Here is a 13,737-nt window from a genome sequence, read left to right as displayed (position 1 = left end):
CAGCAGCAGCATTTCACTCACACTGCACTCTCTGCACTGAGTCTCATCCAGGGATTAAATAAAAAGCCTTGGGGTGATGCTTTTTACAGACTGTTGCCTTCCTCTGCTTACTTGCTCAGTGGTTTGGGTGTGTTTGGGGTGGTTTGGTGGTTTGTTTTTTTAATCCTGTCTGAGATTCCTGCCTTGGTGCTCTGGAATATGCTGCTCCCTTCAAGTGAAAATATTCAAAGATGGTTGATGCTCTCACAGGGCCACAAACACTGTGTTCTCCCTCCTCCTGGTCACACTCGGGACTCAAATTTCTGGCTAAGAAATGGCTAAGAAATGTGTGTGTGTCTTTCAGAATGAGAAAAGAAAGATTCAGAAGAAACCATCTGAATGACTTGTGTTGATTTTTATGCACATGAAGCTACGCAAGTAAGAGTCATTTGGTCAGCTCTGTGAAATGAAAGAATCCCAAATCCTGCCTAACTGGAGCTTAGGTAAATATTCTCCTGGTTTCAGCTCTCACTGCTCATCTTCTGCTCCTGAATCACTGATTAGGCAGCTTTACACTTCACTTCAGATGTCCCTTTCCTCAGCATTCTGGAATTGCACATCAGTGGTGCAAGAAGTGATTTCAAATCCTCTCCTCAGGGACAGGGAGTTTGTCAAAGGCAAGCACTGAAGACATCACTGCTGGGGAAATCCTGCTGGTATTTGAGAGACCTTGATGTTCCTCCTCCACTGGAAGCTTGCCTGCAAACGTCTTATTTGGAATTCCCATCATTATTTTGCTGCCAGTCTGCAGCAAAGATAAATGCTCCTGTCCACTGTCAGGTCAAAGTGGTATTTTTGGCATTGTGCAGCTCCAAAGAGGAGTTCTGGCTCTGCCAGCTGTGCATGTCCAGTGCCATGGGACTGAGTCCTGCTTTTTTTTCCAGGCATCAGGTGACAAGGCTTGAGCTTGACTCCAAAAAGGAGCCCACAATGCTCAGTCACGTGCAGCAGGACACACAATTAAACCCTCACAAGCACTCTGGGAAAGGCTTCAGTGGCAAAAGCAAACCCTGCTGACATCACAACTCATCCTGACACTGGGAAATGTGGGCAGGAGACAAATCTGTTTGAAACTGGGCTAAAGAGCTTTATTGAAACACTGGGACATGCCAGCCCTGCACGGACACTGATTTCAGCCCAGGGACAAGCGAGGCTTGCACAAGATGTAATTTTCCCTCCCTCATAAATTTTCACTGTTAAATCACCCCATGTGAGAACACACCGGGGAACCTGGGGCTTGCTTTCACTACACAAAATAAGCCAGGCCCAGGCAAAGCTCCCTTCAATGTCCTGTCCTGTCTAAGCAGTTGAGCTTGGCCTGGGTGACCTGAGAAAATCTACTTTTTTTCTCTCTAAAGGTGGATAATGCACACACACACACACACACAAAGGCCAAAAGAAATGAACTCTCTTATTGCACTGAAAATCACTGATGCCCCTCAAACTAACACTGTGCAGGACCCTCCCCACAGCCCTGATCAGCAGCAACAGCCAGAACATACCTTGTTTCAGTTTTTTGGTTATTGTCACTTGACATTTGATGCACTTCTTCATCCTCCTGGAGCATTCTACCAGAGGCGACACAAGGAGAGATGACAATTAAGGCCACAACAGACTCAAGAATATCAGATTTGTACAACCTGAGGCCTCCCTGGGTGAACTGAGGATTGTTCCTGCATGGAATGAGGTCACTACCTGCTTCCTGAGCTGTGCCCTATTCCCTTGTTTAATTTTCCCCAGGTCAGCAGCAAACACAACACCTTTAAATCCTCCCTGCTCTGTGCCACTGGAGCTGCTGCACTGATCCCAACAGCTCTGGGGGAAGAGGATGAAGCTCTGGCACAGAGTCCTGACCAAATTCCCTGTGGTCACACTGTGCCGTGTGAGATAAACTTGCTGACAAGTCTGAGCAGGCTGCCCTTAAATCAGCTGAAATGCAACGAGTTACAAAAGCCAGAGGAGAGGGAAATCCTTCTCAGGAGGTTTCTGAGGGATGAAGCACTGACAGCTAGAACTGAGGCATCTGGCTCTCCCTCTGAATTGCCCAGGCATCTCTGAGCCCAAGCAAAGCTGCCTGGAGTCCCAACCAGCAGGTGGGCAGAACATTCTGTGTTTTTCAGAGATAACTTTGGCTGTCTGAGATGCTGCAATCAGGCTGGGGTTGCTTCAGGACACAAACAGCACAATAGCTCTGTGTCTAAGCAGGGCTGGGTTTCTGACAGGGCAGACAGGCAGGCTGGGTGGGGGAACAGGAAAAAAAATTTTAAAAAAGGGGAAAAAATCAGTGTGGACTCACCTTCACACACAATACTGTGCTGGCATGGGAAGAAATGGATGAGCAAGGCCAGCTCTGAGCAGACCAGGCACTCTGTGGGCACTGCCACGCTGGAGACACTGAGGTTGGTCATGGTGTTGGGCGTGGTGTGCACACGGCGAAGGCTGCAGGTGATGGTTGAGCTCTCTGAAGAAACCTGCTGTTCCCTGCAAGCAGAAGCCAGCAGGAAATGTGAGCCACAAGCTCCTGCAGCAGTGGGTAACACTGAACTGATCCCTGGGAAACACTCCTCAAAGAGACAGAGCAGCACATGCTCAGGGAGGATAAACCTGGGAACCTTCCCTGCCCTGCTGGGAACAGCTCAGCTGGGATCCTGACTAGTTCTGTCCAAAAAGAAAGGAAAAGAGCAGGGATCTCGAATATTTACACTAGTTGAAATCATGCTCTTTTGGAGGTAACAGTAAGGTAACAGCACAATCATCTGCTGAAACCAGTAATGAGAAGTGCCAGCCTGACAAAAATGACATTTTTTAAGCAAAAAGCTCAATCCAACACATACTGAACTGACAGAATTCCTAGGGAAGATGCTAAAGGGACACATTTCACCTGTAATTTGCAGTGGGCCAGAAGCATGGCCAATGGCAGCACTGCTGGGTGGCTCCTCCTCCAGCAGGAACAGCACTGAGCCTGTGCCCTCAGATCAAACAGAACTCTGCTTTCATGTTTGCAAAGTCAAAATCCAAACAAATGCTCCTCAGAACCCGAGCAAAAGCCAGCTTTGACTTGCTATACTCTCCCTTTGGCATCTTCTCAGCTATTTCTCTTATCAGCTTCAAAACAAGTGTTCATCTAGCCCTGGAATAAATTCTGTGGGTTTCGGTGCCCACTCTTTTGTCACACTCTCTTTAAATATCTGTCAATGAAGAATCAAATGAAAGTAAAACAGAACCCAGGATTACTCTGCAAAGTTGCTCTTGGCCTCAGTGGCCAGGCTCCTCTTGGCCTCAGTTTGCATAGAGCCACATTAATCTGCTTTTCCCAACCCTTCCAAACTCAGCACATACCCTCACATAACCCCTCCAGAAACACAGGGCAGCTCCAGAAGAAACAGGAGGCGCTCAGGGTGACATCCAGAGCGTCTCAGAGAGGCTCCAACACTCCTGGAGCAGCTGCAGAGACACCAGAACTGGGGAAAACTCTGGTTTGCAAGGGTTTCCTGAGGCTTACCTGAATTTCTGTGAGAAGTCTTTGACAATCTGGATGATCCTTCCATCTGTAATGAGGTCCAAAGGAGACTTTCCCCGATGATTTGCATAATTAATGTCTGCTCCTTCTTGTGCTAAGTAGCAGGCAATGGCAGTCCCAACATTCAGCTCCACATTTCCCAGGAAGCCAGAAGCCTGCAGCTAAAAGAAGTTGAGAAACGCACTCTGTCAACAGAAGCAGCTTCTGATCCTCTGCTCTGATTTGTACCAAAATTTAAATAAATTCTTAAACCTTGTGCTTAAAACTTGGAAGTGCAACTTTTTGAAAGCACACAAAGATTCTTTTGGCCTTTATGTAAATAATGGGTTCAAATCTTGCATTCCAGGGCCAGGAGTGCCTCAGACTGATCCTACCTGGTGATAATCCCTACAAATCAGAGAAATGGGCATTCACTTCTCCAGGGAGTGAAAAGGAAGAAGCTGAAGACTCCACAGAACTGGTGAGCAGCTGCTGCACAGGGCCCTAAATGACAGCTATTTAAAGAGCCAAATTTTGATGTGCATGATCCCAAATAATTTGAAGTCAAGTCACATATTCCACTGACTTAAAAGACCAGAGCATGTCAGCCAGGGCAAGTAAAATTAGATGTGAAAGAATCTACAGCATTTAGAGATGATGTTACTGTAAATAATACTGGGAATGACATGAACAGATCCCTCTTTAGGACTTCCTGCAGCCAGAACCTCAGACCTGCACTTGAGCCATCAGCTCCTGGTGGTTTGCTAAGGAGCAGGATGGAAGAGCAATGCACTGTGCTTTTCCAAACAGCTAAAAAGGAGGAATGGGTGGTTTCACTTACTCTGATAATTTCAAATTTAATAATAATAATAATAATTTAAAAATTTATGCTGGATTTTCCAGTGAATTAAATTATCCCCACACCTTTGGCCTATCCTGCAGTGATTTCTAGATCTTTATGTCCATGGATACAGAGCAGCACAGAGAAATCCAGTTCAGGCTTTGTAACAGCTTCCCCCTTCTCCTTCAGCCTGCTCCATCCCCCTCTCTCCCCGCTGTACATCTGCAGATAACTGGGGTGTCTGTGGTCAGCTCTCCTCATATTTTCCATGCCATCAGACAGAAACGAATTGCTGTGGTTCTGGGGCATGAATTAAACCCAGGAGTCTCTTGGCTCTGCAGCTGAATTCATGACCTTTCTCATGTCAGGAAAGAAGTGCACAATGCTCATAAAAATATCAGAGACAGCTCTGAATTGCTGTCTGACTATGTCAACTTTCATGCTATAAATTCAGGAGGATCTATTCCTGCTTTCCCACAAGCAAGGTTTGTTTCGATGCTCCCCATCTGGACCGACTTTGGAGTTTCCCTACCTTCCTTCAACCCCTAGACCCCACAACCCGCTGCTGTTGTACCATGGAACATTTCCCTGCCCCTTGGTGCTGGAATTCTGCTCCCAGCTCACCTTGGAAAGGAGGGAGGCCCCCATGTCCCCCTCCCGCTTCTCCATGGCGAGGGCCATGAGCTGCTGGCGCTCCAGGGCGATGTGCATGGCCGTGTCCCCGTCCTCATCCTCAGCATTGACGTCGCTGCCCTGGCTCACCAGCAGCTGCACCATCCCCACGTGGCCCTGGATCACAGCCAGGTGCAGCGGGCTCTGGTTCCTGTTGTTCTTCAGGTTGACGTCGCAGCGACCCTGGAAAAGCAGGAATTGCACCAGAGGGAGTTGTGGCTGCTGAGCGTGGCTGGAGAACTGGGAGTGTGATGCCTTTTCCTGGTCTTAAAATCAAGAGTCGTACCTTGGTATTTATTTTACCTTGGTATTTATTTTACCTTGGTATTTATTTTAAGGAACCTTAGGTGCACATGTCCAGGTCATGTGCATCGAGCTGCACCCTGCCTGAGTATCCCCAAAGATTGGGCATAACATTATAGGTGTTACTAATTAGCAGATCTATCAAAGATTCCCCAGTGAGAGGCTCGAGTGAGCTCCCCTCCCCAGGGAGCCTTCCCCTGGATGGTTCTATCTTGTTTTACAGGATGTGTTCTGGAGAGGACCTTGGGCTCTGGGGCACACTGATCCCTGGCTATGAAGCTTCTAAAATGTTGAGTCTCTGAGCTTGACAAACGAGTCCAAGAATGGAGGCAAAAAGCACTGGGAATACAGAAGTTGTAAAAAGGTATAACAGGGGTATAAAAGAAAAGGCAAAAAATCTTCATGGCATCAAGTGTGGGGCCTGGGAGGGCCCAAATCCCACTTTATCTTCACTGAACATTCCAGTTCCAACCCGCTTTGTTCTGAGCCAAGACACTTTTCTCCTCCCTGCCAGTGCCAAAGGAGAATCCCCCCCAGGAATGCCAAGCCCTGCTCTTCAGCCTGGCAAACAGTGCCAGCTCTTCAAAGGGACAGGGACATCCCTGTGGGTCTCAGTGTTAACTCAGGAGTGGTTGGGAAATGTGGGGCTTGGGAGTGAGACAAATGGGAGTGGGACAGGTTTTCTTGATGGTGGGTTTGGGTCATTTCTTACCTCTTTGATGAGAATTTCAGCCACTTCCATGTGGTTATTGAGAGCAGCAAGGTGCAGGGCAGTGAATCCATCTTCCTTTTTGGAGTCCACCAGCTGCCGAGCCCTGGCCAGAATCTTCTTTATGGCCCTGCAGAGTTGGAGAGGTTAACAGAGATGGAAGAATTAATTTGTGCCTCTCCTGCCCAGGAGTTATCAATGTCCATGTTTTACCAGGCAGCACCACGAGCTGACAGCAGCAATGAAGAGCAGACCCTCAAACTCACAAATGGAATTACAAGAATACAACAAAAGCCCTCAGTTATCATTTCATAAAATAGGATAAAGCCACACTGCTTTGAAAATAATGAGCAGATTTATCCTTGGAAGAGCTCCAGAGGCTCTCAGTCTTTACTAAGACCTTCTCCTGTCCTTCCAAGTGTGAACTCAAACATCTGAGACTGTCCAGAAACAGAGAGATTTCCTAGCCTAGGGAAGCATGAGAAAGATGGGATGGGGAAAGCAGGCAGAAGTTTCCTGTGAAGGCCTGAAGGAGGCCAACAGCCCTACCCAGCCATATCCAAATGCAAGAAATGTGTAACCAACTACCCAGACCCACACCTGCCACCTTCTTAGACAGCCAGCACAAATTAACATCTGCAAAAGGCATAAAAATTGGGAAAAAAAAAGGTCACTTACAGCTTGTTGCCTTTCAGAGCAGAATAGTGGAGCAGGTTGAAGCCTTGACAGTTCTGGACAGTGAAATCTATGTTGGGAACTTCAGTGAGAATCTCAATCACGACTTTGTAGTCCAGAGTGATAGCATAATGCAGGGGTGTGTCTCCCTGGGAATCCTACACATGGAGACCCAAGCAAACACAGGTTACCAACCTCAGAAACTCCAAGGAAACCCCCTGTGAGCTGCTGGAAGTCCTGACCAGCTTTGAGGGACTGACCCAGCACAGAACAGCCCCATCACCACACAAACACACCCTAAAAATGGGCTGGGCCCAAGTCACCGTCACTGCCATCCTTAAAAATCTTATTGCTGGGAACAACACACAGGAACAGCAGGTCAGCTTTCCCTGGAAGCCTGAATCCAGCAGAAAATGCTGATGTGATGAAGAAGGGGCAGACCCAAACCTGGAATTTCAGGGTACTGAAATCCAGGAATATTTCCCACCCATTTTAAGAGCACGACTTTCCAATTCTACAAAGCCACAAATGGTGTGAGACATAAAGCAGCACCTTCCCACCTCAAAAAAACCCCAAACACCTCCCTACCCTAAATCCCTGAAATCCCAAACTTACTGGGAGGTTGACATCACAGTTGTGCTCACAGAGGGCCCTCACCACCTCGGTGAATCCCTGGCTGACAGCGACGTACAGGGCTGTGCACTTGGCATGGTTCAGCAGGTCTGCACTGGCTCCTTTAGCCAGGAGCACACGGGCAACCTCAGCCTGGTTTCTGGTTTACAAGCAGGGACAAAACCAGATTAGAGTCAATCCTGTGCACACAGTAAATTCTTCCTTCTTGCAAAGCAACAGAACTCAGGTTTTGTATCCTCTCAGCCTCACCCCACTTCTCTTAGTGTTAAAAAAACTCCCACATGCAACAAAACCTTCCTAATTTGTGCTCTCTGCTCTAAAACAACAGGAATTCTCATTCTTAATGATGAATTCTTCCCTGGTAACTGATGATAAAATTCAAAATCTCATCTTGCTCTGGAAAACGCACAAACTTACAGAACCCAACCAAACAAATTGATCTCAATCCACCAAACCACCTCCCTCAGCCCCTTGGAAAGAGTTTAATGACTGAAACTTCCTTATCACTTTCTTTTTCTGATTCCCTCTGAAAATTCCTAGCATGGAAACTGAACTAGCTGTGGAGGATGAGAAATCCCTGTGCTAAGAAATCCTGTGCTAGATAGAAATCCTTCTGGAAAGAAGGATGCTGTTGTAGAGAAAGAAATGCACCTGTGGGCTGAAACTCCAAGGCCAATTCCCAACATCAAAACCAGAGGAAAAGCCTCCACCAGCCACACATCCTTGACACAGAGTGTCCATTTCTATCTAGGATGGAAGTTTTCCATCAGGGATAGCAGGAGGGGAGGTGTCCTACCCAAAGGCTGCGTAGTGCAGCGCCGTGTCCCCCTCGTCGTCCCGCAGGTTGACGTTGGCGTGTGCCTGCAGCAGGGTCTTCACCACCTCCAGGTGCCCCTGGTAAGAGGCAATTTGAAGAGCAGTCCTGCCCTGGTTCTTGGCATCGACCTTTGGGAAGGGCAGAGACACAGAAAATAAGGGATGACCTTGTCCTGTGCTGGGAGCAGAGTGGGAACTGCCCAGAAATCCCACAAAGTCCGTGCCCTGCTGGCTCCTCTCCCTGGCCAGCAGCTCCCAGCTGACCTTGTCCCAAAACATTTTGGAAGGGGAAGGGGACAGCACGTTTAGTGAAGAGGGGAGAAGTGAGAGAACAGAGCTGGAAGCCAGAGCTGTGATTGCACAGCCCTGCTGCCAAATCGCTCTGTGCCTGCGAGCACAACACGCCTTGATATCCCTGCCAACAATTCCCTTCCCGAGAGGGAAATGTGTGAGGAAATCAAATTAGCTTTGCATAAGGCCTTGGAGGTGCCAAGTCCCCACTGTGCTGTGCTGCTGCAGGTACTTCAGTGGGTGCAGTGGCTGCAGGGGAGATCTCAGTGCTCGAGTGCTGCAGTGAGAGTTCTGGAGAATTAAAGGCACTGAAGAACAAGAGGCAAGAGGGAACAAAAAGGCAAAGTAGCTACTGAAACCAGTGGGAGGCTAAGGAGAGGAGAAGGAGGCACAAAACCTCAGCAGACTGGCAAGGAGAACAAGTTAATAGTCAAGGTTTTTTCCCTGCAGCTGATTTTATGCAGCAGTCAGAGCAGGAGGGGCAGCACTTCCCTGGATAGGCACAAAATGATGGGCGAGTCCTTTGGGCAAAGAGGAATTAGAGGTCACTGCTGTTCTTCCACCTAGACAAGGCAGACAGTGCTGATAAGCTGGAAAAACCCTGCCAAGCAATTCCAACCTGCTCTAAGTGAACCTCAAATCCAGCCTGCTCTCTGTAAGACTCCAACAGAAATAGCTGATTTATTAATATAAATATTGGAGTAGAAATAGAAGTCTACTAAAAACAACTGATCATATCATGGATTCTTACTCTTGGGACTTTCCTGTCTGGGATCAATTTGAGAATTGCAGTTATTTGTGTCTCCTTCCCATCCCCAGAACCCCCGTTAAGTTTATAAATAAAGAACTACAATAAATACCAGAAAAATAACCACTAAATCAGCTTCACAGGGGTTCCTTCAGAGCTGATGCTGCTTTTCCTGGGTCACAGCTCCTCCTGCCAGCCCCACAGACACAGCCCCAACAAAACCTCTTTTTGTTACCAGTGGTTTCCAAGGACACACTGCTGAAAGACTTTGGTGGTTCTTGTTTCCCCCTGTTCCTAAACCCTGAGCCCCTCCCTGAAGGAGGTTTCAGGAGATGTGATGCTGACAGTTTGGCACTCTGCAGGCACAGAAATTGTCCAGCAACAAGTCCAGCCCAGTTCCCTGCTCCAGTCAGACATGAGATAAGACACTGCACAGATCTGGGCAGCTTTTCTCCCTCCTGATTCCAACAATGTGATTGTATAAGGTCCTCTAAGGACAGGCACAGCCAGACACAATCCCTGGCTTCCTTTTCCAGCAGATCCTCTGATATCTGCTCCTGTTTTCATATAGATAAATCCCTCTCCCCCTCATTCTACAGCTGCAGTGGCCATACAGGAAACCTGGGAAAAGCCAGCTTGGGAAAGGTGCTGTAAGGACTTTAGTTCAGATTTAATGCCACAAACTAGAGGCACCAAATATGCACATTTAACTTGTGAATTTAATCCTAAATTGCCACAAAATAATATTCCAACTGATAGGAGATATCACTAAGCCTGAAAAATATCTTATTTTTCTCACATCCTTTTCCCTGCTCGACTACAAAATTTTATGACAGAGTTTTAAAGAGTAGAAACAAAGGAAAAAGAACCATTTTTGTCTTCCAAACTTGCCTTGTCTGGGTATTTCTGGAGGAGCTCCCGGACTTTGGCTGCGTTGTTGAGGGCTGCACAAATGACCAGGCACCCTGCGTGCTCCGACTCCGTCCTCTGGGACAGCAGCTTCTCCAGGACAGTCACCAAAGTACCTGAAAAAGAGACAAAAATGGACCTGTCACCACACAATTCTCAGTGTTTGAGGGGACAGAGTTGTCACAGCTCCCCAGGCAGAGCAAAGTGAAAAATTTTGCAAGTTCTCCCTCAAGTTTGCAAGTCTGACTTGAGGAAACAGTCCAAGATCCATCTACATCAGGAAAACAAAAAAATCCTGGCAAGTCTGTCCTCTCTCCCACATGATCCTGACATCCAGAGGAAATCAGGATGGTCAGGCCACAAAAAAAAATGTATGAGCAGATGTGCAAAGCACCCAAAAAATCCACTCCACGCACCATGTGATCCCAAACTCGATTTCAGGGAGGATTAGGCAAAATAATTGTTGATTTCACAACAGTTCCATGCAAGGACCTGGGAATATTTCACAAGCCCTCAAGAATCAGTGTCCTTGTAGAGGAAACAGGATGGAACAGGGGACTGGGACAGGACAAGGATGAGGCAAATACTGAACCTAGGGCAGTGCTGTGGTTAGCAATTCTGAGTCCTAAATTCTGTATTTTCCTGTCAAGACCAGCACTTCCCAGTCCTAAATGCTGTGTTTTCCTGTCAAGGCCAGCTTTCCTTGCCCAGTAAGGCAGAGCTGGGCTTTATTCTGCATTTTCCCATTAATCCCAGCATTTCCAAGTCCTATACTCTGCATTTTCCTGTCAAGGCCAGCTTTCCTTGCCCAGTAAGGCAGAGCTGGGCTTTATTCTACATTTTCCCATTAATCCCAGTATTTTCCAGTCCTAAATTCTGCATTTTCCCAATAATCTCAGCATTTCCAAGTCCTAAATTCTCTTTTTTCTTGTTAAGGCCAGCTTTGCTTCCCCAGTGGGGCACAGCTGGGCTTTATTCTATATTTTCCTGTTAAGGCCAGCATTTCAAAATCCTAAATTCTGCATTTTCCCATTAATCCCAGCATTTCCCAGTCCTAAACTCTGCATTTTCCTAAGCTTTGTCTGCCCAGTAAGGCACAGCTGGACTTTAGTTCTCCAGGCAGGGAAGAACATCTGGATTTTAGCACCCTCCAAAGAGCTGGATCCAAGAGCTGCCAGCCCCTGGGAGACCAGACTTGTCCCTCACTTTTGGATTCCTTGGCACTCTCTGTGGTCATCAGGTTGGCCTCCTCCTCCCTCTGGTAGGCTGTCAGGCAGGCAGGGTTGAAGGTCCAGGACTGTCCCCCCACTGACACTCGCAGATCTCCATCCCCATAGACCTTGATCACCTTCCCAATGTGCCCCAGGGTCTGCAAAGAAAAAAAAAGGATTTTCTTTTTTCTCCCCCCTCCCCACCCAAAACTGCAGTTCCCAGACCCAAAGCCAAGGTTTTGGGGTTTGTTTTTATTTTCGCAAAGCTGCAGCTCCCGCTGTGTGAAAAGAAGCACTGGACAAGTGACACACTCGCAGACAGCTCCCACTTCGAGGACACCAGAGGGCTCTCACCAGTTTCTCTCTCACTGGTTTGGCATGGCAGGGTTTTCCCAGACACATGGAAACGGCTGGGGAGGGAGGTGCTGATAAGAACTGATCAAACTGGGACTAGGGATGGTTTCCTCTGGGCTTTAGCTGCTCCTGGAGGACACCTGTATCCCACTTTTTAGCCATACTGGGCTGATCAGACCATTTTTGCACTTCCCTGCCTCATTCCAGAGAATCAGGGAGAGCATAAGAGGATTTTGCTTATGGAAACCTCTCATGTGAGTTGGTGGCAGCCAAATCCTTTTTGAGGGATTCCCCCTTTTCCCGTTTGGGTGCCGTGGACACGGTGGCATCACCGAGAGCCACCAGCACCAGGGGCTGGGCAGGGACTTCCCAGCAGGAATTCTGGGGGGGGATACAAGCCCATCTCTAAGTGCTCAGGGCTTGGGGGAAGCTCAGGAGGTTACTGGACTGTCCTGGAACTGGAACTGGCGCGCACTCACAGGTGCCATCTCATCTGTCCACTCCCCATGACCAGGTTGGAACCGCTTCACTGTTTCCATATCATCTATCACCCGGACCACATCACCAACCCAAAAGGTGTTGAGCTACAAGAAAAAGAAAGTCATAAGCTTTTGGGGGATGAAGCTACACACACACACACACACACACACACAGAGAAAAAAATAATAGTGATCAGCCCCTCCACCCCACTCCCAAAATCCCAACAAACAAGACACCCACTGAGTCAAAAAACAGCATTGCAAAACATAAATGCAGCTAGCAAGAAAGCTGTAACCACTGAGCTGCAAAATAAACACAGACCAATTCTCTTTTAAGCCAAGTGCCCATTTAAGTAGGGAAATAATTTGGAACAGGCAGTTCCCTCACTTCTTTTCCTCCAAATTGTTTGTAATTAATACCAGATAAAGTACAGAAGTTTTCTTGGTCCATCTCCTCGCTACACCTGGCTCGGCACTGCAGATTTTAATTCACTCTAATAAGGAAGTTAAATCTGTTTGTTATTTAAAACAGAAAAGGGAAACCAGGGTTTATCTGTGCTGGTAATTTGCCAGATGCTCCCTCTGCTCACTGAGCTGGGAGGGGAGCAGTGTCAAAACACACTTTTCAGAGCAGACTAATTTTGTGCAAAACAGTCTGACACTGCATTTTCCACTGGTATTGGGAGTTTTTAGCATTGTGACCTTGCTCAGGTCAGAATTTTATGGTCTTCCAGCAGCTTCTTCTGTACCTAATTATCTCTTTTTCTAATCATCCACATTTCAAAGTCCTCAAACCTCTGGGGAAGGCCAGAGCTGTGAGCTTTGGAAATGCAGCCACAAAATGAGAAGGGCTGGATGAAAGATTCAGAAGAAATCAGAGAGAAGCGAGACAAAGATGCAAAAAAGAACAACGTGGAAACACAAAGCAGAGAAGAACAAAAAAAATCAAAGGGAAATTATGTGGGAGAAGGTTCATCACAAGGGAAAGGCAGCTGCAGAAGGATGAGGTACTGGAAGCTGAAATTAAGAAACGGAGTTTACCTTAAGGACTTAGAAATGCAAGAAGTTCATAAAATAGGACAACTGTGTTTATAACAGCACGGTGTTCCTTCAGCACCTGCTGGTGACACTCTGAGCCCTAACCCAGCAGGTTCAGTGACCTCCCTGCAGCATTCCCAGGCCAGGCCCAGCACCTACCTTGGTCAGGGCTCCAGGATGGAAAGTCCAGCGGGTCTCACTGTTGAACTGGACCCTCACGTCCCCTCTGTCTGTGATCCTGTGCACGGTCCCTGTCTGGCCAATGAACTTTGGATAGGAGGGGAAAAACAAAGAAAAAGCAAAAAAAGGAGGGAAAAGCCCCTAAATAAATCATGTTGCTTAATAGTGGGGAAAGAAGGCATCCAAGGCATAGGTGGCTAAATCACCCAGCATTTCCCATCCACAGTGCTCCCAAACCTGCTCTACATGAGATGCAACCATTGTTTTTCTACAAAAGGAGGGGAAAGGCTCCTCTAAAAGCTCCTCTGAAGGAGCAGCGTATTGGGGGAGGAGGGGGATA

At 47.5% G+C, this 13,737-nt stretch overlaps 1 protein-coding gene across 1 annotated transcript in view; it reads right to left on the bottom strand.

Annotated features, from left to right (window-relative positions):
- Positions 1-13,737, bottom strand: part of LOC309581114 (E3 ubiquitin-protein ligase MIB2-like) — a gene marked incomplete at its 3' end in the record, with an annotated part of 55,058 nt that overhangs the window by 17,174 nt on the left and 24,147 nt on the right. Inside the window, 12 exon segments of the mRNA XM_082295553.1 lie at positions 1,542-1,607; positions 2,336-2,520; positions 3,542-3,720; positions 5,004-5,234; positions 6,067-6,193; positions 6,742-6,896; positions 7,354-7,510; positions 8,168-8,316; positions 10,118-10,251; positions 11,342-11,504; positions 12,180-12,284; positions 13,377-13,484. Of these exon segments, the coding sequence (XP_082151679.1) occupies positions 1,542-1,607; positions 2,336-2,520; positions 3,542-3,720; positions 5,004-5,234; positions 6,067-6,193; positions 6,742-6,896; positions 7,354-7,510; positions 8,168-8,316; positions 10,118-10,251; positions 11,342-11,504; positions 12,180-12,284; positions 13,377-13,484 (1,759 nt within the window).

The sequence above is a fragment of the Coloeus monedula genome (genome assembly GCF_965178545.1).
Source record: "Coloeus monedula genome assembly, chromosome: 22".
Taxonomy (NCBI): Eukaryota; Metazoa; Chordata; class Aves; order Passeriformes; family Corvidae; genus Coloeus; species Coloeus monedula.
The sequence above is the reverse complement of the archived record's forward strand: the minus strand, read 5'-3'. Positions and strand labels throughout refer to the sequence as shown.